The sequence below is a fragment of the Squalius cephalus genome (assembly GCF_949319135.1).
Source record: "Squalius cephalus genome assembly, chromosome: 7".
NCBI lineage: Eukaryota > Metazoa > Chordata > Actinopteri > Cypriniformes > Leuciscidae > Squalius > Squalius cephalus.
In genome coordinates this window covers 15,873,180-15,899,439 of record NC_137128.1, presented here as the reverse complement: position 1 = coordinate 15,899,439, position 26,260 = coordinate 15,873,180, and the positions used below count along the sequence as shown (strand labels likewise).

General features: G+C 38.3%; 1 protein-coding gene across 5 annotated transcripts in view; it reads left to right on the top strand.

Moving 5' to 3' along the window:
- The window catches only part of fgf12a (fibroblast growth factor 12a), a 77,582-nt gene that overhangs the window by 10,617 nt on the left and 40,705 nt on the right, over nucleotides 1-26,260 (top strand). For 2 of the 5 annotated variants that reach the window (XM_079877359.1, XM_079877360.1), the window contains exon 2: nucleotides 18,931-19,041. In XM_079877359.1, the coding sequence (XP_079733485.1) occupies nucleotides 18,931-19,041 (111 nt within the window). Of the gene's footprint in view, nucleotides 1-11,813; nucleotides 12,730-13,675; nucleotides 13,724-18,930; nucleotides 19,042-26,260 lie in introns of those variants that run through there. The other 3 variants (XM_079877356.1, XM_079877358.1, XM_079877357.1) reach the window with 3 other exon arrangements.

The following is a 26,260-nucleotide window of genomic DNA, read 5'->3' as shown; positions in this document are numbered from 1 at the left end:
CAAACCAAACATGACAGTTTTAGGTAAAATTATGATTTAAAATGTATTGCAAGCTATGCGACGATGTACATAGTACATAGTAAACAGCAGGTCTCTTCTCCATTGCTCTGTCCACTCCGGGCCCTTGAATGTAGATCCCTGCTCTACTGGCCTGTTGACTAGTCAAGTCAAGTCACCTTTATTTATTTAGTGCTTTTTTACAATATAAATTGTTTCAAAGCAGCTTTACAGTGATAACATAATAATAACAACAAAGTTTGTTTCTGCTGTACAGCTGATCTAGAAGAAAATAGTGTCACAGTCCAGCTTAAGTAAGTTGAGTGATCAAGTTCATTTTTGTTGTAAAAAAGTAATTAATTTAGTTCATTTATATATATATATAGCCGCTCTGGAGAAAACCGTGATGTCATCGTCCAGCTCAGTTCAGTTCTTATATAATGGTGTCAGTGCAGGCAGATCAATATTATTGTTGAATATTAAATGTCCCTCTATGTCGACTAAGCAAGCCAAAAGCCAAATGCGACAAAGGCGACGGTGGCAAGGAACCAAAACTCCATCAGTGACAGAATGGAGAAAAAAACCTTGGGAGAACCCAGGCTCAGTCGGGGGCCAGTTCTCCTCTGGCCAATGAGTGAACAGTGTATCAGTGTATTCAGGCAGCATTACAGGTCAGAAATCAGATTGGATCAGAACATTCAGAATGTTATCCAGTTCCATCTGTTGTCCTTAATTATCATACAGAACAGAATGATAAGTCAAATGCCAAATTTAATTAAAATGTTAACTGTTTAAAAACTAAAAAACTAAAAAACAACAACAATGGCACTGCAACAAACAGTGATTCTCAACCCTGGTCCTGGAGTCCCTCCAGCACTGCACAGTTTAGGAGTGAATTCCTTGAAGGGCACTTCAGGAAAGGGGCCATTTGTTCCAGACAAAAGTGAACACCTGAGGGCCCTTCCACAAGCAGTTAGTGAAGGGTACATGGGCCAATTCCAGTCGGAAGTGAGCATCCCTATGCCCTACTCATTCCGAAGGGCAGAGCTCTTGAAGTAGGGACTTTTGAGGGAGCAGGGCACTTGTGTGTCATAATGAAGCTGTTTGGAACGCACTTGGCTAAGGGAGCAATGAAAGACCACGTAATTTCCTCATTAGCATCACATGGAATGTTTACACGACAAAGCTAGGCAGCGACAACAGGAATATCTTAAAGGTCCCGTTCTTCGTGATCCCATGTTTCAAACTTTAGTTAGTGTGTAATGTTGTTGTTAGAGTATAAATAATATCTGTAAAATTATAAAGCTCAAAGTTCAATGCCAAGCGAGATATTTTATTTAACAGAAGTCGCCTACAGTGAACGGTCGGTTTGGACTACATCCCTCTACTTCCTTCTTTAATGACGTCACTAGAAAAGTTTTTTGACTAACCTCCGCCCACAGGAATACACAAAAAAGGGGGCGTGGTCTTGTTGTGCCCCCACGGAGAAGAGGAAGAGTTGCGTTTGTAGAGTGTGTTTGTCGCCATGTCATCGAGACGCTGTTATTTTCATCCCGGAGTCAAATCACCTTTGTTTGGCCTTCCCAGGGACGCTGTACTTAGAGACATGTTTACAATAACACTGAACGCATGCATCTCCACGTTATGGTAAGAGGCGTGACCTTTTCGGGCAACGTGCGCTAAGCTGCTGTCGAATCACAACACAGGAACCGCTGGCACAATCAGAACTCGTTACGTATTTCTGAAGGAGGGACTTCGTAGAACAAGGAAGTCATCAGCCCGTTCTTAGGACAGTGAAAACAGCGGTATACAGATAAGTAAATTGTGTGAAAAATACTGTTTTTTTACACGCGAAACATGAACACATGTTATATTGCACACTGTAAACGCAATCAAAGCTTCAAAAACACACGAAAAACGGGACCTTTAATATTGCTGTTAATATAATACAAATAAATGAACATTTATAATTAAGTTTTTATTTTTCATATATTAAATATGCTTTATATGTGTGTGAGTGAGTGTGTGCGTGTTCCCGATCTGTTCTTAACTTTATAAGTTAAGCATTAAATACATAAATCATTAAACACATTATTAAACTTTTTTAAACTTAAAGGCCCACTGAAGTACCTTGGAACGTGCAACTTTGTATGATGCGTTGACGTAATTTCCACTGAAACAGGAAGCTAAGGCGGGACATATTAAATGGCTCCTCTCCCTTTTTCAAATAGCCAATAGAATTTAGTTTACCACACAGACTGCAAATCGTACTTGACACTCAGCACCATGGAAGCGAATCATGATGATGATACGTTGGATTCAATAGTTGAGGTATAAATAAATTCCAGCCATTTCATTCTTAACCAACGGAAGACGGAATAAAACTCGAGTGTCTGAACAACCGAATTCACATCTTCAACCCATATTGCTCCGTGACGTGTCAACGGTCGCTTTGGCCAGGTGGTATTTATAGCATAGGGGGCGGGATTCGTGGGACACTTTAGATTCTAGAGAGCATTTGATTGGACAGAAGATGGGATGTGAAGCTGAAGTCTGCAGTGATGTCATAAAAATCTGTGATCCATTTTAGTGGAAGTGAGAGACTGTAAGTTTTGAATGCTTATATCTCCTAAATGCGAATTTTGTCATTTTTTTGGAACACACCAGCTTTTTCATAACCTTAAGGCTAACAAATTCATACTTAAAGCTAAAAAAACTTACATTTTGATTTCAGGGGGCCTTTAATATGAAATACATTGCAAAAATGTGTAATATATCTCAACAAAACAAAACAAAACAACTTAAATTATATTTATATGTTAACTCGCCATATCTAGATATGAAGACTTGTCACTCTGGGTCAGATGACCATTAACAATTAAATTACTTCCTCGAAGTGACCATTGCATGTTGCCTTCGCTAACGGACTAGTGAAAGAGCCCTTTGTGAATAAAAAATGACTTTGCCTTTCAAGTTCCAAATGTTACATTATGACACGCAGGTGCCCTGCAAGTCCCCACTTCTTTAAATAACAAATAAAATATTGTGCCATTGACTTCAGACCAGGTTGTTTTGGTCAATGGCGCAGTCTTAAAATAGCAAAGCGCCAACAATACGCCTGAACACACCTCATTGTCAGACCAGCACGCACAAATGGGCGCAAATGCATTCGCTATTTAAACAACACAGAACGTAAAAATGATAACAGCGTCGGGCTGAAACTAGCAAAAACTAGGTTTCGGTTTATTTAGTGCATCATATGGGTATTTAAAGTGCACCAAAGTGTGCAGTGTTGGGGGTACTTCAGTGCCAGGTTTAGAAAAAACTTGCCTATACCTAACAACAAATTTGACAGCTCTTGTTAAATTAATCTAATTTGTTTTCGATATTGCACATCCATTCCTTAGTATATGGAATGTCACTTTGCATATTTAGTTAAATATATATTTTTCAGAGTGTCTGTTTACACTAAGTGCAAATAGCCTGCCTTGTTGGCAGAGACTATTAACACTAACTCCACCCACCAATGTTAGGTTGGGCCAGACAAAAGTACAAGAACGCCTGTGACCTGCCAGCAGCAGTGGTGTAGGGCGTAAGGTGCATTGCAGATACTTTTGACGCGATTGACCCAAGTTCGAGTCTTCTCCCTTTTCCCATCGTATCAGATTGGAAAGGCATTTATTTTCAATAAATATGAAGAAAATATGTAAAAAGTGTACATAAAAAAAGTTTATGTAAATACTTAATAATTAAATAATCATTAGGCACTTTAATTCCACTTTTCACATATTTTCCTCATATTTATTGATAATGATTCTTCATACATACAATAAATTAACTATTTGCACCTCAGTATTTAGTACATTATAAAAGAGTATGCAATAATAACATATTAAGTGCAAATGATAATATTTATTAAATAAATGTCGCCTTGTTGGGACAATAAAGTCCTCCCGCCCCGACCCCAACCCCTAAGGGGTAGGGATTGTTCCAAACTTCCAAAATTGTTCCAGGATTGCTCCAAACTTCCAAAAGTCTCATATAATGAGATTTAATACACGTAATACAATACCGTTCTTTTGGTTTGGTGCAAAACCTGATGATCATGTTATCTCAGCGTGATTTGAGAATGCTCACCTGTGTGTTTCATTGGAAACAAGAACATCTGACCATCTGTACAAAAGAGGTCATATGGTCATTGCCACAAATGTGCTTATTTGAATAGTGACCTACAAAACAGCAGAATCTTAATTATTTATTATTTATTTTACATCGTAAGTTTTGTTTTACATTTTTCCAAATCATAAAGCTTTCAGGTTTAAATGTCCAACCTTTGGACTGTATTGTATATATGCATATCTTCTGGTCAAAAGTGGAAAAAAATATATTTTTGATCATTTGAGTAGCATGCAGCCACATCTTACTGCACGCATTTCATATGAATCCTGCAACAATGACATTTTGTCTAATTGATGGTGATGTGAGACGTATCAGTTGGGTATATTCAGGGTTCACCTTCTCCTTGGCCAGTGGCATGTGATGAGCAAAATGTGATGATATAACACTTTGTGTTCCATCACAGGGGTGCCTTGCTCCTCAGGTTTTGATTGCTAATGGCTCCATGACTAAACTGGGTTTTGAAACCAGGACAGCATTTCTCAGGAGCATGTTCAGGAGCCATCATGCACAGATCACCATATCTGCCAGATGTAATGAGTTATCACTCCTCCCTTCAATTTGTTCATATGTCTTGGGAGAGTTCAAAATAAGTGTACCATAATTTTTTACATTTATTTATTTGTGGTGCTTGTGAAGCAAAGCATCACTATTGTTATTCCTTATACTTATTATTATTCTTCTGGACAAAACTTCGGAGCGTAACTCATCCCGCACTGTTTGTCAAAGACCCGTGAATGATGTGCCAAATCGACTGGTTTATTGAGGAGTTGTGTGCTATGACTTCTCCGCTGTGCGATCGATAAAACGAAAAAGTGGGCAAAAAAATTCCATAGACTTACATTGACAGAATGTTCATGAATTTGACTCTCTAACTCTCTCTCACACTCATTTGATTTATTTTATCAAGCAGCCAATAAGTAATGGCCTAAAATCTTCACAGCCTTGCGCAACCACTCTGCACTGTAAAAAAAATGCTGTAAAAAAACGGCCACATTTTGACAGTAACATGCTGTTTTCCATTAAAACCAGCAATATACAGTGGGAAAAAATGCATTCTGGGTGATATTTGTCATTTTCGAGAAAGTAGCCTACAGGAATATACTGTGAATTAACAGCGCTCAAAGTTGACACTCAGAGGTTGTGTTCCAAATCACACTCTATACCCTCATTCACTATTCCCTACATTAGTTCACTAATGACACTGATGAACACCTGCTGTTAACAAGCAGCATCACTGAAGGAAGCAGGAACAAGAAGAACAGAAAAAAAGATAAAAATCAACTAAAGATAAAAGACATTAAATCTTTGAATATCTTAGCAGAGGAGGATTAAACTCCACAAACAGCATTACCGGCTTCACTTATTACTAACCAGTTTGAATTTATTTCTGTCAGGCGTCTACAGAAGGTCTTATTAAAAGGTGACAGAGGTTTAGATTTAGCTGTGTCTTTAAAATACATTTTCTATGGCAAAACAGCTGAAAGAAAACAGGATCAGATGACAATGATTGTTTGTTAATGGTCACAATCATCATCTAGTGACCCAATTCACTGATCTCTTTTATTGTCTAATGTATTTATATGAGTGATGTTTTTTATTTTTGATTATGGTATCACTGTGATTTTACAGATCGAGATCTATCGGAGTTTAGACAGGCAGAAAATATGAAGGATTTAAAAAAGTTTATGCTTAGAACATTTTGAGCTTCTTGATCAGCCAAACACACACAGACATCAAGAATCGGCGTATGAATCTCACCAATGGTGACAATCAAAAGTTTCATGCTGCAATGCATGTTGGGTACCAGCATAGTACAAAAAAATCGATATTGAATAAAATGCGCAGCTGAATTGTCTGGTTATTTTCTTGAATTTTTACTTTTTGCTTTTATTTTTGCTGTTATTTTTTTGTGTGTTTTGTGATGTTCAGATTTGATGTGATCTTTTTTTGTTGATTGTCACCATTGTTGAGATTCATTGGCTTATCCTTGATGTCTGTGTGTGTCAAACTGAAGCCTAAAAGTTCACTTTTTTTTTTAGTGTATTAAAACATCACATTTTTGATATGGAATAGACAGGGGATCAGATCAGTGATCCAAACATTATGTGATGAGATCATAATCAGTAACACCTGATCTCATTTTGTTGATTTTGTTTCTGCCACAACAAATGTGTCTTAAAAACACAGAGTTACAGCAGGCAAAGAAAAACTAATGTTAAAGTCAAGGGTCTTGACTTTTGAGCAGGGTCACTGATCTCCATAATGGTAACGTCAAATGAAACAAAACAACATTAATTCTCAACAGAAATTTCTGTAGACGTATGAAAAAATAAATAAAGTCAATCTGGTTAGTAATAAGTGAAGCTGGTAATGCTATTTTTTGGAGTTGTTTAATCCTCCTCTGCTGAGATCTTGAGAGATTTAATGTCTTCTGTGGCTGAAGTCAGTTGAAGTTTTTGTGTTGTAAATTAAATTACGGCATAAAACTGTAGAAAAACAGCAATTTACTGGTAACCACAGCTGCCAGTAGATTACCATAAAATCAAGGAAAAACAGTAATATACTGTAAAATGTATCAGTCAGATTTACTAAACGAAAGTTAATTTCACTGAAATATTAGTGAAAGTTCATAGAAAAAAGTTATGCAAAGTCAATAACTGATAAGGAGAGTCAATCTTAAACTGAAGTGGAACTGGGCTGTGACGCTATTTTCTTCTGGAAACAAAATTTGTTGCATTTGCCTGTTATCTCTGTAAAGCTGCTTTGAATCAATCTGTATTGTAAAAAGCACTATATAAATAAATGTGACTTGACTTGACTTGTAAATTAACAGTTTTGCTGGCAACCACAGCTGCCAGTAGATTGCCTTTATTTTACAGCGCATTTTTTTAGAGACTTCCACTGAAAAAATAGATGAGAGGGAGATGTATGGATTAGATCATCATAGAGACACGTGAGTTTGGCTCTTTTGATTTGGACTATTAGTCTATTATTTTAACCCTGCTAACTGTCTGACCATGCCCTAGCAACCATTTAGAGCTCCCTAGCAACCATATAACATCATGAATAAGCCATAATTCAGCACTAGAACATTATACAGACTTTGGCTCAGCTCTCTTGCGGTCACTTGCATCATGGTAGCGACTGTCTAGTGCAGAATTTTTCCATGACAAGCACCAATCACATTTGCTTCAGAAAAATGTACACTGCTGTTGAAAACTTTTGTATCGGTATTATTTTGAATGTTTTTAAAATAAGTCTCTTCGGCTCACCAAGGCTGCATTTACTGTATTTGATTAAAAATACAACAAAAAACAGTAATATTGTTAAATATTATGACAATTTAAAATAACTGTTTTCTATTTTAATATATTTTAAAATGTAATTTATTCCTGTGATCAAAGCTGAATTTTCAGCATCATTACTCCAGTCTTCGGTGTCACATGATCCTTCAGAAATAATTATAATATGCGGATTTAATGCTCAAAAAAACATTCGTTATTATTATCAATGTTGAAAACAGTTGTGTACAAAAAAAAAAATTCAGGATTCTTTGATGAATAGAAAGAACAGCATTTATCTGAAATATAATCTTTTGTAACATTATAAATGTCTTTACTGTAACTTTCTGTACTGTAACTTGATGAATGGAAGTAATGATTTTGTTTATTTCTTTCCCCCAAAAAATTTAATAAAAATTCTTATTGACCCCAAACTTTTAAACGGTAGTGTTTAATGTTGCAAAAGCTTTCTGTGTCAGATAAATGTTGTTCTTTTGAACTTTCTATTCATCAAAGAATCCTGAAATAAAAATGTAAATAACTGTTTTCAACATTGAAAATGGTGTTGTGAGCATCAAATCATCATATTAGAGTGATTTCTGAATAATCATGTGACACTGAAGACTGGTGTAATGATGCTGAAAATTCAGCTTTGATCACAGGAATAAATTACACTACTATATATTCACATAGAAAACAGCTATTTTAATTTGTAATAGTATTTCACAATATTACTGTTTTTTGTATTTGTAATCAAATAAGTGCAGCCTTGGCAAGCAGAAGAGACTTCTTTTAAAAACATTAAAAATATTAATGGGGTATTAATATTAGTGGGGTGGTGATGGCGCAGTGGATAAGACACACCAATAAGACCTTTGGTGTGAGAGACCCGGGTTCGAATCCACTGTGAGACACCAATGTGTCCCTGAGCAAGACACTTAACCCCTAGTTGCTCCAGAGGCGTGCGACCTCTGACATGTATAGCAATTGTAAGTCGCTTTGGATAAAAGCGTCAGCTAAATGAATAAATGTAAATGTAAATGTAAATATTACCGATCCAAAACTTTTGACTGGTAGTGTCTAGTTATTATTATTATTATTATTATTATTATTATTATTATTATTATTATTATTATGTTTAGGACATTCTTGTGAACATGAAATATACAGTATACTTGACTAATGCTGTTAAAACATTTCAGCATATTGAACTGCTTGCTCTGTGCCCTCTGCATCATGGCGTTGATGTTTACATGTTATGCCGTGGGCATAAAAGCATTAGCAATAAAAATTGTTTGATAGTGTTAAGGCATAGTGCTGGCTCAGCTAATAGAACTGCATAATACAGCACACTCTCATCACAATAAAAGCTGATAGGTTGATGAGAGACGCCTCTGTGCATTTTCATACTGTGAACACTAGGTGTCGATCTTGGACTGATGCTTTGCATCTCTCAGTTTGACTGTGGAATAGCAAGGCTTGATACCTGAATAATACCTGTTTTGTACTGTATGCCTTAGTTAAGTGATTCTTGATCATCTCTGTTTATTCAGTGTTGTGGTCGGTTATATCTCAGTTCCGCTTCTGCAGCTGGTTCAATTTGTAATTCAGAATTTGTACATTTATCACATGGTGAGTTCATATCTTGAGTTGTTACATTTCTTGAAATGCCATACACTTTGTTCAGCTGGAAGAAACTCAAACCATATATTACAAGTGTCATTTGGATGTTGTTTTTGCTCTAATTTACTAACATCACTGTCACTTATCAGAAATACTGCCAACTGGAAATGAATTGTTTGTTGCATTTCAGCAAAGGCACGTACATGGAAACTCATTAAAGTGTTTGACGGAACACTAATTTTATTCATATTCAAATAGGGATGTGAGTGTTATATAACTGAGCACAATTCGCAGAACACTAATGGATTTAGGTTGTAGGCGCATTGTCATGGTCTGTTGAGTAAACCTTTCCTTAACACTTGCTGACAATCAATATTAAGGTTTTAGGCAGAATTTTTGTAGTTCTAGAATTGCATGAGGAGCTCTCCTCTCCTGAGGTAATAAAAACAGTACTGTGACAAATGTCATGTACCATTCTGTCTCAAGAGCAGCTTTTGTGTTAGAGATTAATGAAAACAAAATCCTGTGTGTCATTCGTTCAGAAATAGACCTCTGAAATAGAGGTACTTCTAACTAATAGGGTACATGTGACAACAATACCGTTTTAATTCTTGTCATCCATGACTTACTTCCGTTACATTAAACAGTTTCAGTAATTTATGGTAATTTATATTGCTTATCTATCCCATCTTCTAATTTTGTAACCAGATTTTCTATGGTTTTTGAGGAATGGGTTATTCAGACCAAGTACCAATAAAATTGAATGGCATTGTGTTAAGCCCATGTTGATGCAAGGAGATGGCTGGAAGTGAATTCTTAGTCCCACATTAAATTTGGAAGAGGATGAAAGAGCTCACTCCCAAAGCAGTGAATCTTTAATGCTGCTTTTTCGCAAGAGGCAAAGAGGCTTTTCGTGTCCGATCCACGTGATCCACCCTCTCAGCGTCCGCAATGTCAGAAACCAGTGTATACCCCTACATGAGGACATGAACCCCATCCGTGGATGGTTTTTTTCTTCTCTAAAATGTGATTGTCTTTTTGCAGGTGACAGACAGCCTATCAATTATCACTTTTGCAGGGTCACGTGTCGTGAAGTTCAATGATTTCCCAGCATTTTTTTTTAACACTGATCAGTTGGCAAAGAAGATGGTTATTCCTTGGCAGAGTATGTTCCAGTTTACTGAAAAGGATAAAGATTATTTTTGTTTTCAATGTTTGCTTTGTTCGCCTAAAACACATTGGTAAAAGGTTCGGCAATGATGATTCACAAATAGTCTTGTCAACCACACAGTATCATTATTTCTTTCTGCATTACAAATATTCAAATTATCACAGAAGTACTGGAATAAAAGTTTGCAAAACGTTTTATACAAAATGTGCAGAGCAGTGGGTCCCCAGGACCGGAGTTGAGAACCACTGCTGTTTAAGAACTTATCTCTTCAGTGAGGCACAGTCAAAGCATGACATAAATGCAGCATTGTGGTGTTATAATTGCAATAGTTAGATATGGCTGTATCTCTAAATGGGAGGTATTGTGTTATTGCATTCATTTCTAAAGTAGAACATCTCTACAGCGTGTTATCTTGTTACTAGTATTCTGCAGCACCTTAACACATTTCTACATCAGTGTTATCTTATGTTACTACTTCAGTGCCACTTGTCAGTGTGTGTGTGTGTGTGTGTGTGTGTGTGTGTGTGTGTGTGTGCATATCATAAACTGAACTCATGAAAAACTCTTACGAGCAGCTGATTGGTTCTCTTAAGGCCGGCCGCTTTGGCCAATCGATCTGTTTGTTCTATCTACATAACAGTTTTATTTCTGTCCCGAACCAGCTCAACTAGAATTTTTCTAGCCCTCCACCTTCCCCAGCACCACCTGCCTAGATCAGATAGGGGGTCCTCCGTACTTCCTTGCAGCTGCACGCATTCTGTTCGTTGTATTTATGTAGATGTTTCGGCAGTAGCCGTCACTTAAACAGCAGCAAGACTGTACGTGTCATTATTATCAATAAATGTTGTTTAAATATATTCCGAGGGTTGTCATTATTGACACCTACATACATCTAATCAAACACTAGTATCATAGTGTCTCACTGAAGAGCTAAGGTCTTCTACAGCACTGGGTTTAAGAGGGTATTCATATGAGAGGGTAATCAGTAAGCTGGCTGCATTCCCGGCTTCTTCTTTTTTTTTCAGACGGGATAGCAGTTTGGAAATTTAGTAAGGCATTTTTGTACAACAGTTAATGGATGAAAATGACATACTCGTGTGAAAAAGTGATTGCAGTGTGGGCAGTTAATGGATTGGATCAGCCAGACCTTAATATTATAGGCTGCCGAATACACTGAACAATTACAACAGTGACAAACAGGAGGATGATCTTTATCATTTGTGTGTTTTTCAGTCCGAGTAATAAACAGATGGACGGAGGGATAAATTAACCACATATCTGGCGATGAGAGGCAATGACAAGCAGAATTTGAATTGAAATTGTTCGCTGTCACGGGATGTCACATCCAAACATACATAATGAACCAGAGGTGACAATCTGTTGGACAATCCTCCTCTGCCACCCCATTAATGTATTTTATCTCCTTTACTAGCTCGCTCTCATTTACCGCTACAAATTCCTCATCCAAACCTCAATCACGTATGATTGCGTAGAGAGAGAGAGAGAGAGAGAGAGAGAGAGAGAGAGAGAGAGAGAGAGAGAGAGAGAGAGAGAGACTGAGAAAGCCCATTCACTGTCTCACTGTCAGTGTACCACAGGCAGCACTGGTCTCGATTTTACATTGTTACATTTAACATTCCCTCGAATGGCTTCAAGGATTCGCACAGTTCTCGTTGTGCTGGACACTTAACCTTTAAATTACAATTCGTTTTGAGCATAATAAGAAATTTCGACGTGAGGAACAATGCGATGAACTCGACCAGAAGAACTATGAAGAGCTGTAAAATAATTTGGAGAGCGTTCAGTGAAGTTGTCACTCATATACCACTATAGTGCCTGAGAACGCGCGTTCTTGTGCCATGGGCTCCGTTTATTATCAGGATGCATGCAAAGTTATGTGGAATGAAATAGACATGTGAATCATGTAGCAGTCGCTTAGAGGTGGAATCACGCGTCTGCTGTCTTCGGCACCTGGGATACCTGCGTGACAGGTTATCCACGTTCACATAGGACGTCTTTTTAATTGATCTATATATTTTTTATTTTTGCATCTAAGATGGAGAGCGGAAAATGTGCTTTATATAATCTCATGTGAAACTCACAACCAGTAGATCGTCTGAGAAGAGGATGAGATTTCAGTCCTAATTCACAGGATCCTCTGGATTTTTTTTCGCAGGGAATCGGAATGAAATCTGTCTGAATTTAATTCAGTATCGTTTTATACATTATTCCCAGTTATTGCGTTATCAGCTGCACAGGCTCGTTTTACTGACATACTCGAGATGGCTGCGATCGCCAGTTCTCTGATCCGACAGAAACGCCAGGCGCGGGAATCCAACAGCGAGCGGGTCTCTACCTCCAAACGACGCCCCAGTCCCAGCAAAGACCCCCGCTCTCTCTGCGAGCGACATTTCCTGGGGGTCTTCAGTAAAGTCCGCTTCTGCAGCGGCAAGAAAAGACCTGTTCGCCGGAGACCAGGTCAGTGCTGGATGCTTTTTAAGACTACAGCCCCCACCCGAAGCCTCTACCGCAGTCTACAGATCCGCTGGAGGAACATATATCCTCCACTGTATTTTATTGCAATGCAAACCCTCCCCAAAATCCCACCTGTTTCATAGCTCAAGTGTTGTCTATCGGTATTCAATCACCAAACGATTTGCCATCTAAACAATCTGAATGCACAAATCGTTTTATGTTTATATATATGATATCTATATACATATATATATATGTTTTATTGATGTCATTATTACTGTTATCTATTAATTCAATGGTTGTCATTTTGATCAGAGGCTGTGCAATTGTTAAAAGATCCATTTCTGCAAGAATGCAATTGACAAGTTTGTCCGTTATGTAGTGCAACAATGCAATTTTGTAATAGCTAGAATCCAGTGGCACTGCAGTGCACCAGGGCTTTCTTAGATGAAATGTTAAGTGGTAAATGTTTCCCTGATGAAAAATCCAGCAAACTGGCAAATGTGTTTTGGAATATGACAGAACCATCTTGAACCAGCAACAAACCAGCTACCAGGTGGTTGAGCTGGATTTTCAGCTTAGACCAGCTAGAAACCACAAACACATTTACCAGCTGAAGCTGTATTTTCCAACAGGGACTGCTTTACTGCAGTGTAGGGAGGGATTGTACAGTTAGTTGTATTGATGGACATGGTCTCACTGCCCACTGAACCACGCTATCGTCCTTTTTCGGCTCACGGAAAACGGCACGAAGCGTGTGAAATGATTTTTAAAAAAACTACACAGCTTTCCTCTCTTCCTCCTCCCCCTCCTCCTTAAAAAAAAAAAAAAACCCTTCTCATGATGTAGGACAAGCGCATACCCTCTTCCCTAAATATGTTCAGTTATTTGACGGCTGTTGCTGTAGAATCTGTCTGTAAAAATGTTGTTTTTCCTTCTCCCCCGTAAGATGCGCCCTCGAAACCTCCACAGGTGTCCCGTAAGGGCGTCAGGCTAGGTCAGTAGCTCAGCCTCCATCCATGTGCTGTGTCTTCCAGTTTCCCACCCCATTTCGTGCTCATGGGGGACTAGCTCCTGTCTAACGGCAGTCGCCGATGTCTGCCTTGTCCTTGTAGTATGCTTACGACTATTGTTCTATCTCTCTGTCTCTGTATTCCTTTTTATGTATGTCTTACTGTCTTCTCTCTGGCTCTCCCTCTTTTTTTTTCTTTTGTCCCTTCTTTACTCCCTCTGAGCCCCTCTTTTCGGTCTCTCTCTACCTCTAATGTTTCTGTCCCCGTTCTCATGTGTGCTCTGTCCCCTCCGTCTGTTTCCGTGCAGTGAGGCTCGTGTTTGCTCTGTGCTGCTGATGTGTCATGTTTCTCTTGTCAGTTGTGGTGACTTAAGTAGTCAAGGTGACCATTCACCATTTCATGATCATGGCATCATCTATCAACACATCCGATTGTAACTGTTTCTGTTTCTGGTATGAGGCAATATGGAACATGTACTGTATGGTTCAACAGAATTATACTGTATTTGCATTGTTTGGGAAAATATGCAAACAGTGTTGATACAAATGTGACATGCATTATTATCTCAGGTGAATAGACACACGCTTATACATTAAGTGCATACATTGCTACATGAGTAGAGACATGCATGCACACGAATCTCACAAAATCTGTCTGGAACATGTCCAAGTCATATTTGACCCCAAAAATCAAATAAGAATTGTTATTTTGCACAAATACAATTTCAATGTTTGTTTGTTTTTGTTTTTTAACATCGTGACATATGTTTCATTTAATTATTATTATATTATAAATTATGTATACATCATTAATATTTGTTGTACTCTTTTAACCTTCTATTTAAAAAAAAATAGTAAAAATAGATTGTATTAAATAGGGGTGGGTGATATGACCAAAATCTTATTTCACGGTAACGATATACAGTACTGTGCAAAAGCCTGAGGCACGTTCGTATTTTCACCCCAAATAAATGTTTTTAAGCCTGTTATTTATATATTTTGTTGTAGTGTGTCAGTAGGAAATAGTTTATATTTCCAAACATTTCTTTTGCCATTAAATGTTATAATCCAGTGAGATTTTTGTATGCACAAGGAGTCACAAAAAACAGAAGAAACTGAGACAGAATAAATCCAGAAGAACTGCTGCAACGTCTCCAAGATGTAATCCCAGACAGACTCGATGATGGTGAGATCAGATCTCCGTGTGGATCAGACCAGCTGTTGTCAGACTCCTTGTGCTTACAAAAAATCTCACTGGATTATTACAATTAGTGGCAAAATCAATGTTTGGAAATATAAACTGATATTTCCTATATTGACACACTACAGCAAATGATATAAATAATTTAAAACAATATTTTTGGGTGAAAATACTAACGTGCCTAAGACTTTTGCACGTACTGTATATCACGATATATTGTCATCAGCGACAAAGAGAGCAGCAGGTAAACTGTATTAAGCCTTGTTCATACTTTCACCTGGCTCTGTAGCATGAGCCTCCGCTGACTACTGTCCTGTCCAAATGGACGAGGCGTTTATACTTGACACGCTCGCCATTGTACTATTCTTTGAAACGACAGGGGGCAACTCTGAGTAATTGTCCTCTAAACCACCTGGAAGCAGCGTGAGAAGAAGCAGGTACACACATGAGGTGGCAATATTTGTTTTTATTACCACCGCTTAAGACGCAGTGGATTAGTTTTATTTTTTAAGGGAATGCACCTCCATATACCTAAATTAATTTATGTCTGCACAAATCATTTTAAACTAGACTGCTTTCTGAACGAGGGTCAATACAAAGGGACAAAACAAAACACAGGTTTTGCTAAAAAAGTTGTTACTAAAGGTTGGATCAGTACCAACTGTTCATGATCCAGTCTCTGGAACGATACTGGTCACAGCATGAAAGGGAGAGCATGCATTTTATTACAGTTCATCTGAGTTGTTTTACGGTTAAAAAGTTTACCAGTTTATTAAGCACCCCCTGAAAAGGTCTGTATATATTTGTTTACTGTTAGTTGTAATGAGTGCTTTTGTGTAATTCGCTGTGTATGCTGATGATAATGCAAGGGAGAGAGAGAGTTTATGACTAAGACTTTAATGCGTACTTCTTGTACTGTGTTTTATTCAGCTCTTATGCTGATTTTCTGGAGTGAAAACAGACACTTAATCTTTTGTGCTTAGTAATAATAATAAATTAATAATAAATAATAGACTTCATCAGTAAAGTTTTTAGCCATCATTCGGATGGGGTCCGCTACAACATGCTTGTACCAAGCGTGCCACACAAGTGCTAAAAAGTGAAGCCAAAGCGTCTCGTTCACCCCCCCAGTGCTGGTCCCAGTATAGGTCATAAACCCTGCCTCCCCATGAAGTCTAATGGATGCGATGGAAACTAAACAATCAAATTACGCGTCAAATTTTTCTGTGATATTCACGCTTCAAATACAAAGATATTTTCTGTCATTTTAGGTAGTTTTTATCATGCTGATTTAAGTTTAGGTGTTCGTTTTTTTAAAGCAGCACTCAGTAGCTTCGGGATTTCTTTGCTGTATTCTCGCTTTTTGCTCGCAGGTTTCTCTCTAGAGCTCCCCCCACAGCTTCGGAATAGATATTTGACAACACTGTTGTAAAAACTCGTTGGTGATTCTCAGACACCAGAGGCTATAGATCAACGACATCAAAGCAGATGGGACATTCTTTAAAATGTCTTCTTCATTCGGGTTCGTACAGCGTGAGGGAGCGCAATAATGACAGCATTTTAGCAGATTTCTTTTGGCTGTAAAGCAATTGTTTACATCACGAGACCTGATATCACGCGAGACTTCCTGACGCGGCGGCCGGCGGCCCGCCGGCTCAAAGTTGCAAGTGCGTATTTTCCGCTCACGGGCACCAGGGGGGTCGGAAATGACCACCATTCAACCCGAAATAAGTAATATAACCATTCCAATGACTCCGAAGCTGTTCAGTTAAGGTAAAAAAAGTTACTTAGTTCACCTTTAAATAAGTTTGGTCTTAGTTGGTTATTTGATGCTATAAAAACGGGAATGTGACGTCATTGACAGCTGTGATTGACAGCTTCTCTAAACGAAGTAGTCACTGAGGCACCAAAGGAGTTTTTTGGGGATTTTTGGAAGGAGATTGGAGCTTCAACTTTAATTTCTACATGTCCATAACTGTTTATTTCACACAGTAAATTTTGTATTAACCATTTCTGCGGGAGTGAGGGCGGGACCTTGATATCACGGTTTTACTTCCTGCTCACTACTGCGCAGAAGCAGGTCCCAAATCTGCGCAAGATGTCAGCGCCATATTAGGACTTTGGCGGCTTCACTTTTCACCAATGGAAGAGAGTGAAGGGGTGTCGTCCATCTTTTTTTACAGTCAATGCTTGTACTAATAGTGGATAAAAGCAAGATGACAATATAAGTTATTACTGTAATTAAACTAAACTATACCTATTCTATCCAACCCGATCTCACGGCAATTTGTACGTATTTTATGAGGTGGCTAATTCGTACGAATGCATACAACCTCACTCGTATGAATTTGTACAATTTTTGCTAAATCGTACATATTTTACGAGTTGCCCAATTCATATGAATTTATACGAATGACCTACCCCTTTACCCTGCCCCTAAACCTACCCATCAGTGGGGTTTAGACAAATCGTATGAATTCGTACAACTGAGGTCGTACGAATCCGAACGAATTAGCCACTTTGTATGAATTCATATGAATTGGTCGTGAAATAGCGTTGGTTCTATCTCCATGCAGCATATATTCTCTGGCTTTTGTAGGCATCATTGTCCGACTCCGGTTCGAAAATATAAGACTGAACACCCCTACTGACAGTTTCTGACAGTTTCAGTGCGTGAGATTGTCTTGTTTTGTTGTTGCATGAGCTCTTGAAGCTCCGCCCTCTTCTTGAAAGGGGGCCGGGAGCAGCAGCTCATTTGCATTTAAAGGGACACACAAAAATGCTGTGGCAATTTTAACATGCTATAAAAATTATCTGTGGGTTATTTTGAGCTAAAATGTTCATTAAAAGCTTATTTCTGCTAGTGTAGGCTCATTTTGCAAATATAAGCAATTAATTTAGATGCACGCAAACTGGGTACTGGTAAGATGCCAGCACAGATGAGACCTACCTGCAAGTTACAAAAAATGCAAAATCGGGTCTCGCGCACTCAATCTTCATTTGTGTTCCGAAGATGAACAAAAGTCTTACGGGTTTGGACCGATATGAGGGTGAGTAATTAATGACAGAATTTAATTTTTTTGGGTGAACTAACCCTTTAACATCAAATTCGTCCTTATAATGGCTGAGGCTGAGGCTAATATCTATTAAAAACCAAAAACCAAAAAGTGCATTTTAGTAATGAGATTTTTATTTAAAAAAAAATGTCACTGTGAAAACAAAACAAACAAACAAAAAAAACTTCTAATTAGTCCTTAAAATTCTTACATTTCTTAATTCAGGGAAATAATGACCTGGACATGTTTTTCAAGAGATAGATTCACACACATACATGTGTTAAACCCAAACCTTTTTTCCCCAGGTAGAGTCATGTCCTATGGGGGCCCTATACTCCAGTCTTTGTTATAGAGGTGTGGATTCCGTATTTGATTTAGTAATGTTCTTCCTGATGGATGCAGGCAGGCTCGTTTGTGTGATTGATGGCCCTTCCAGCCTGTCAGAGATACTGGGGCTGCAGTGGATAGATGAGGCCCATGATGAATAGCTGATCATGACCATCATGGACATTCACAACTCTTCTAAACTCTGGTCTTGAAAGCTGTGGGACTTTGCTGCATGCCAGGTCATCCATGTGGCCCTCTTCACTCCTCACCTCTCAGGCCTGCCTCTAAACATTTATTGTACCCGCTTGTACAGATCACCGCTTCATCAAAAAACACCTGCTATGGCTACAGCTGGTCTTCTAAACGCCAGGTGTCCATAGTGAAATTGATTAATGAGGTCGCAGAAACAAATATGCAGAGTTTTATCAACACAGCCATTCACAAATACATTCACTACCATCACCAGATAAGAAGTCAAGAACGTATTTTAAATTCTTCATTTTTTTTCTTCTGTTAACATGATAAAAAAAAAAAAAATTGCAATGTGTTGGGGTGGATTCTGATAAAAATGTGGGTTGGGGACGGGGCTGTGTGTTTATTTGTTCCAGAGCCGCAGCTGAAAGGCATTGTGACACGACTGTTCAGCCAGCAGGGTTTTTACCTGCAGATGCAGCCAGACGGAACCATCGATGGCACCAAGGATGAGAACAGCGACAACAGTGAGTGATTGGAACTGCACCAAATGTGCAGCGCACACAGAGTTCAATGTACCACACTAATTGGATATGGGGAGACCGTTGTCGTACATTTTACATCAGTGAACATTCCTCAGGGTTGGTTTATTTATGAAGTTCTGTTTCTGAAAAGGTATTTCTCCTTAAAGGTATAGTAGGCAAAAATACATGAATAAAAATAATTAAATTATATATATATAAATATAACAAAAATATCAAACTATTGATTGATTCAGCACAAACTGTAATTGATTAACTGTAGAACAAGATTGGGGAAGACATTTTTGGGGGGGAAAGAAACCTTAAAAATCTACCTTCATTATATAGCTGACTTTTGACTGAATGTGTCTTTCATAGCTATAACTAATATGATGAAATATACCAGACATCTGTTTGAAGACAAGCATTTGTATAATTGGACTTTTGTCTTATTGAAAATCTTATTGTTTCTCGTAAAACTGTTATGATGTCTTTCTCATCTGACAAATATTAGATTTAGATTATTTCTATGAATACGAATTTCTTAGATTATTTAAACGCACACCATCAAGGATAATGACATGACATAATTGTTAAGTGGATATTTGCTACTGGTAATATATTGTTGCTCTAATCATGAAAGAGCAATGTTATTTCAATGTTTCAATTCATATGAATTTGAATGCAAATTATTATTCAAAGGTAAGTGTAGATGAGTTGAGAGAGATCAGAATTGTTACAACGTACTGGAAGGCAGGGCAATCCCACTTAACCAGGTTTGCAACACTTCTCTATTGCCAGCACTCTTTCTATGAGTCATCCTTTTCTGTATGGGCTGTCTAACAAAGGCAATACACTCGTGGCCCATAATGAGTGTGGTTAAACGTGTGAATTGTATGCATTTCCTACAGTTTGTGCTGTCTCTTGTGAAAGAACCGACTGCCTAGGATCTCCATGGAGTCATGCTAAAGTGTTTACATTGCTTATTCATTAAAGTTGGTTCTTATGAGGAACAGTCGGTCGTCAAAACTACATTTATATAGTATGGCCATAAAGAATATAACTTTTGTATAAACATTAGTTTCACAATGGGTATTACACTTTTATACCAATGCCCTTTCACAACAGACAAACAGTCCCCTCTGAGGGAACAGCTTCTGAACAAATTAACTCTCCAGGGCCCTGTAGGTCGTTTCAGTCCCCAAACATTATCTGTGTCCAGAACAGACTTTGGTGCAAAACAGAAAAGGCTTAAAATCCCCTAAAAAGTTTTTATGTGGCATTTGTTAGGAATGATTTGTGCACTCTAGACCATGCGCTTAGATCCTTAAAATAGGGCCCTATAAAATGAGTCTCATCCACTAATACAGTAATTGTATTAAGTTCTCACACAAAACCACAGTTGGATTCACAGCAGCATTCATACCCTTGTTGTAATGTTGATCAAATCAGTTCATTCCAAATGAGTAATTTCCATAATACACGTCCATATCTCCATATAAGGGCTTTCTGCAGAACTTCTCCTGTCCCGCCATTCATCAGTTTTTGGTTGGGTTAATTGCAATTTACCATGAAATTCAGATCGAATACTTACACTCTGGCCTATAGGTTATGATGAATAAAGACAATTTACATCTAATTCATGGGAATATTAAATAATAGCTCAATTGTTTACATTTTGAATGAAATAATAATAATAATAATAATAATAATAATAAACAGGTCACCAGGAGTGTGTGATTTTTGCATTTGTGTGATTATACTTTTTTGAAGTAGAATTTTATGCTAAATTTAAAAAAAAGTGTGAACCCATAATGAATTGTGAGTTCTGCATGAAATATTCATGCACTGACTTTACACACAGTTGGTGGATAAGAGGACCTTACTGTTATTTCATATCTATTCATATCCACCATTTACCCTTTTGAAATGCTACAGGGAAATGGGAGTGCAATGTCTTTTTTATATCTCTGAGAAAGTGGAGACTTTCAGAGAATGTAAAACTGTCCTGTTTTGAGATTGAAAATAAGGTGTGGAGTTGAGATGGAAGAAAGCTGATCGGGAGCTACTGGAATAGCCTCAGGCTGTTCTTTAACTCAGCTGAACTGAGAAGCCCTTTCCACCTCTAATCCTCACATTTATCTGTCAGTCTGTTCCACAGGCAGAGATCAGTAAACTAGTAAGCAGTTAATAATTCAGCAAGTAAACTCAAACATTTTCCCTCTCCATTTTTAACTATGGGCAGGCTGGATAAAGAAGGCAAGCAGAGGATAGTGGCTTGAAGTGCAAAGGTTTTTAATAAATGGTTTTTAACAAAGGTCTTTTAAGTCCAAAGAACCAAAACCACATAATAAATATAAACATAACCAGAAACCAGGAACTCTGAGGGAAACAGAAACAAAGGACAAATCCAAACAGGGGTTACAACAACAAGCACAAGGGAAAACAAGTTGTCACCTTTATTTTTATAGCACTTTATACAATAGAAATAGTTTCAAAGCAGCTTCACAATAATAAACTGAAAAGTTACAGAATTACATAAACTTCATCAAATATGAGACAAGTTCAAAATTAGCTGTAAAGCAGAAGTAGCAAGATAATGGTTTCATTATTCACTCAAATCATTTCAGTGTTGATTCAGTTCTATAATTTTGTAAGGATCAAAGCTTGGTCTCATTTACAGGTACAAAATGTACTTTTTGTTCAGTTGGATAGATGCTGAAACATACAGTATGTAAGTTTTGGCAACAAAACATAAACATTATTACGTTTTTACAGCATAAACATAAAATTAACATAAAATATTTACAAATATTTTATATTATAAAGATATTTGTATAATTGCCCTTTTACTATTTTATAGACACATTTTAGATCCCTAAAGCCTACCCCAAACCTAAACATAACCATTTTATAGAGAATATAAAAAGAATATAAACAATGTAATTGTCACGATCTCAACTGTCACTTCTGCAATACATCTCCCATAATCCCTCCTGGCTTTCTATCACAGCACACACTCTCACCAGCATACTGATCATCTGCACCTGCCACCAATCTGCACCCACATCAGTTCTCCTATAAAGGCACACGTCTCCGCTTATTGTCCAGTCTCATTCTAACGAACTGGACTTTCTTGATCTCAAGCATATTTCGCCTGTGATTATCTCCAGCGTTTTTCTACAGTGATTATTTCCAGAGTGTGTCTTCCCTTCCCTTGTGTCTCCAGTGTTCCTGTCTGTTTGCATGCAAGGTCAAAATTACCTTCATACTTACCTGTCACAATGAAGTGTGTGCTTCCATCTGTCATCCATGATCTCCTGCACCTGCAAAAAAGAAAAATCTGTTATCAAGCTGATTAGACTGTGTATCTGCGTAGAATCCAACTGCGTATCTGCTCCAAAATGGTCATCCGATCGAGAATTACATGAAGGAATTTTTTGAGCTCTCCAACATGGTGCCTTGGAATGAGGGCACCTTAAAGATCGTATTCTGGAGCGGATTGGACAATCATCTTTTCAAACAGATTCTGATGGCTTTAGCTACCACCTGTTCCCTGCAGCGTTACTGAGGATATCCTCTGGCTAAGTGGATCGTCCTACACTGTAGGTGAAGCAGAAGTAGTCATCATCCCACCATCCCAACCTGCGCATCCCTCTTCAGTCCTTCAGTCTCCAGTAGCCCAATCCACAGAGTCCTCGTCAACTTCAGAACTCTTCACATAAGCGCAAGATTCTAGAGTTCCCCAAGCTAATTCTGGAAGTATGTACCTTGTTTCCACGCTTGCTGATCCTCCTATAATGTCTGTACGGGTAGCTATGAGGAAGGGTGGTATTTCCCAGCGCCCGTCCACTCCTGTTCCAGTTTCCCGAGCACAGCCAATACATACCCTATACATACATCCCGGGGGCTATACATGTGGCATCCTCCACCGAGGCCGATCCTCCTTGGCTCCCTGAACTGCTGGCATCTCCTAGGCTCCCTAAACTACCACCGCCGCCTCCCTCGCTCCCAGCCGCCCTGGAGAACTCCCATGCTGCCGGCACTGATCACTGGTCCTCTACCTGTCACTCTTCCAACTCCAAGGCGCCCACCCTCCAGGGGGAGGACTGTCATGATCTCACCTCTCACTTCTGCACTACATCTCCCATAATCCCTCTTGGCTCCCTACCACAGCAAACATCATTACTCCTATAAAGGCACACACCTTGTCTCCCTGACTTACTTGATCTCTAGCGTATTTCTCCAGAGTGTGTCTTCCCTTCCCTCATGACTCCAGTGTTCCTGTCTGTTTGCCTGCAAGGTCAAGTTCACCTTCATTCTTACCAGGGTTTGAATAAAATTTGGATTTCATACATTCATTTCTTATTCAAACATAATCCTGTCATCCAGCCATCTCCTCCCTTCCTCTTTCATCCTCATCCTTTTCACAAAAAAAAATATTTTAGGTGTACAGATCAATATAGTACAAAGAACATCAAAAAAAAAAAAAAAATTAGGATGTTGGAAAAGAACCATGTCTTTTGTGTTAACCAATTGCTTTTTAATATTCACTATTGCATCAATGCAAATGAACAAGCGCGTCGTTGTTTGTTGCGTAGTGAAGTGCGTGTCCAAGTAAGCCAGATATGAGCAGATTCTGCGCAACACGCTGTATTTAATATACCATGATGACTCATGAATTGAGTATTTGCATTAAATCTGCACAGATTTGGCTTACACAAACGTTCCCGGCAAAGTGAGTAAACCTATTAAGGAAAACGCCAAACTGGCTAGTGATTTGAGAGCGTTTATTCACCACAGTTGATTTTTTCCTGCATTTGGCGGGTGTTAATTTCAAACCCTGATTCTTACCTGTCACAAAGAAGTGTGTGCTTCCATCTGCCATCCTGCATCTGTCATCCACAATCTCCTGAAAGCTATTTCCCCTTGAAGTCTATTTGAACTGAATAGGCCTACTACTCACCCATTTCTGCCCTGTTGCTCTGTGCTGTCAATAAATACTTACGTTAATGTCATATTTTGTATCTGAGTCTACATTCCGTTACAGTAATGGACAGAAATGTGCAGGAAAATGACAATATAGCATTAAAATATGTTGAGCTGTTAATCCCTCTAAACCTAACCATAGCCATTTCTTAAAAATATGTAGGCCTACTGTAACAGTTGTAAAGAAAAACATAACAGACAGACAAGTGGAATCTCAATTCATTTATTGCAAATATGTCAAAAGTAGTCCAAATGATGTGTTGCAGTTGCAGTCCTCTGTGCCAGTATATAATAGTTTTGTATGAGGTACAGAACAGAATTTAAGTTCTTTACCGCTGAAATATTATCCTGATCAACTCGGTGAAGGTGCACATTTCTCATCCAAATGCAGATCAACCGAAACATGAAACAGGCCCTGGGCCAATGAGCGTTTGATATCACTGACGTAAAATGTGCCATAAAGCTTCTTGAGGCGGCAATTTTTTTATTCATAATGAGTGCAGGATTTGACGTTTACGGTCGCTGCTGTGAATGAAGATCAAGATCGCAGAATAAAAGCCTGAATTTGGATCTGTCCTGAATTTGGATCTGTTCGCAATCATATGGATTTGTAAAGATTTGGATTACAACGACTATAGTGAGAAAATGCCTTTTGTGTCCCACGCAAACAAAATAAATATTACATATTTAATATTATTGGTTAAACGATTACAAAAATGTTATTAATTGCAAGTTTTTAAAGTGTAGTCTTGTTTAACATTATGTAATCCTTTGAAATGAGTTTGCAGCAGGTCATGAACAGGGCGAAATGTTATAGTTTCATATAGATGAGTAAATTGTGTTTAATAAATGCGACTGAAAACATCATTGATATGACAATTGAATACAACTGAATCAAAATATTACTGTTACGAATTTTATATTTATAAATAAGAATTCGTACACATTTGTACATCTGTAAAGTTCTTCATAAGTGAGTAATTTACACTTTAGTGTAAATACATCAGTATTGTACGTTTCTGTGTGTATGAAAAAAGTTAGTAAATGTACATGTGGTAGAACCACACTTTACATAGAAATTCACATGAATTCTCAGGAAATCACATTGAAAAATCATTCATTATGAAACAAGTTCAATTTAGCAATAAGCAGCTCTACTGAAGACAATAGTGTCATTATTCAGCTTGAGTCAGGTTAATGTTGATTCAATTTACTTCAATAACTGGATCATTTCAGTGATCATTTCTGGATATTAAGTGCCTTTAACTATCAAGCCAAAGGCGACAGTGGGAAGTAAGTTTGCAGTGGGAAGGAACCCAAACTTCAGAAAAGTGACAGAAATGGAGAAAACCTTGGGAGAAACCGGGTTCAGTAGGGGGACCAGTCCTCCTCTCGCCTAGATGACCGAACATGGTGTGTAATTGATCAGGATCAATGTGGCGGGCATTGGGTGAGAAGGAAAAGTTGTAATCTGCCCAGCAGAATCATGAAACATGAAGATAGAGGCCCAGCTAACAGGGAACATTCTCAGATCTTCGTGGCAAGGTTCTTTTAGAGATATGAGCAAAAATGATTCCATGAACATTAATAGAACTTTTTTTTTAAGTGATCTGGTCTTTAATAATGTTCTCAAAATGTTGTAACCTCCATTCCCTGATGAAGGGAACGAGACGTTGTGTCTATGTACTGACACTAGGGGTCGCTCTTGGGAGCCCCAAACACCTCTGATAGCCTACTTTGAGAAAAAGCCAATGAGAATTGGTGATGTCATCCACTCATTCAGGTTTGTGCTGAGGAGCCGAGACAGTGTCGAGACAGTGGGTAGTTCAGCACTGTGGCAGGAGGGACATAATGTCCATCAGGGAACTGAGGTTACAATAGTAACCAAGACGTTCCCTATCTGTCAGTCACTTCAATGTTGTGTCGATGTACTGGTATCAGGGGTCTCTAGGGAAAACACCACAACCAGCTGAAACTTGTTATGAGATTTTGGCGGTGCAGATGTTGTCAAGCTACTGCGTGCCAAGTAGCAAGTGCACTCGCAATATCATAACCTTCCCAATTCCCCACATAAGCAGCTGTGCAGACCAGAAGTTAGCGATGGGGAAAGTGCTCTTTTTCATATTCAGAAAAAAGAACACTACAGAGACCTCTTCCTGCCCAAAGGGAGGTTAACATGTGGAGAATACATCACATGGACTTACCAACGAGGAAGTATCACACATGGAAAGAAGTC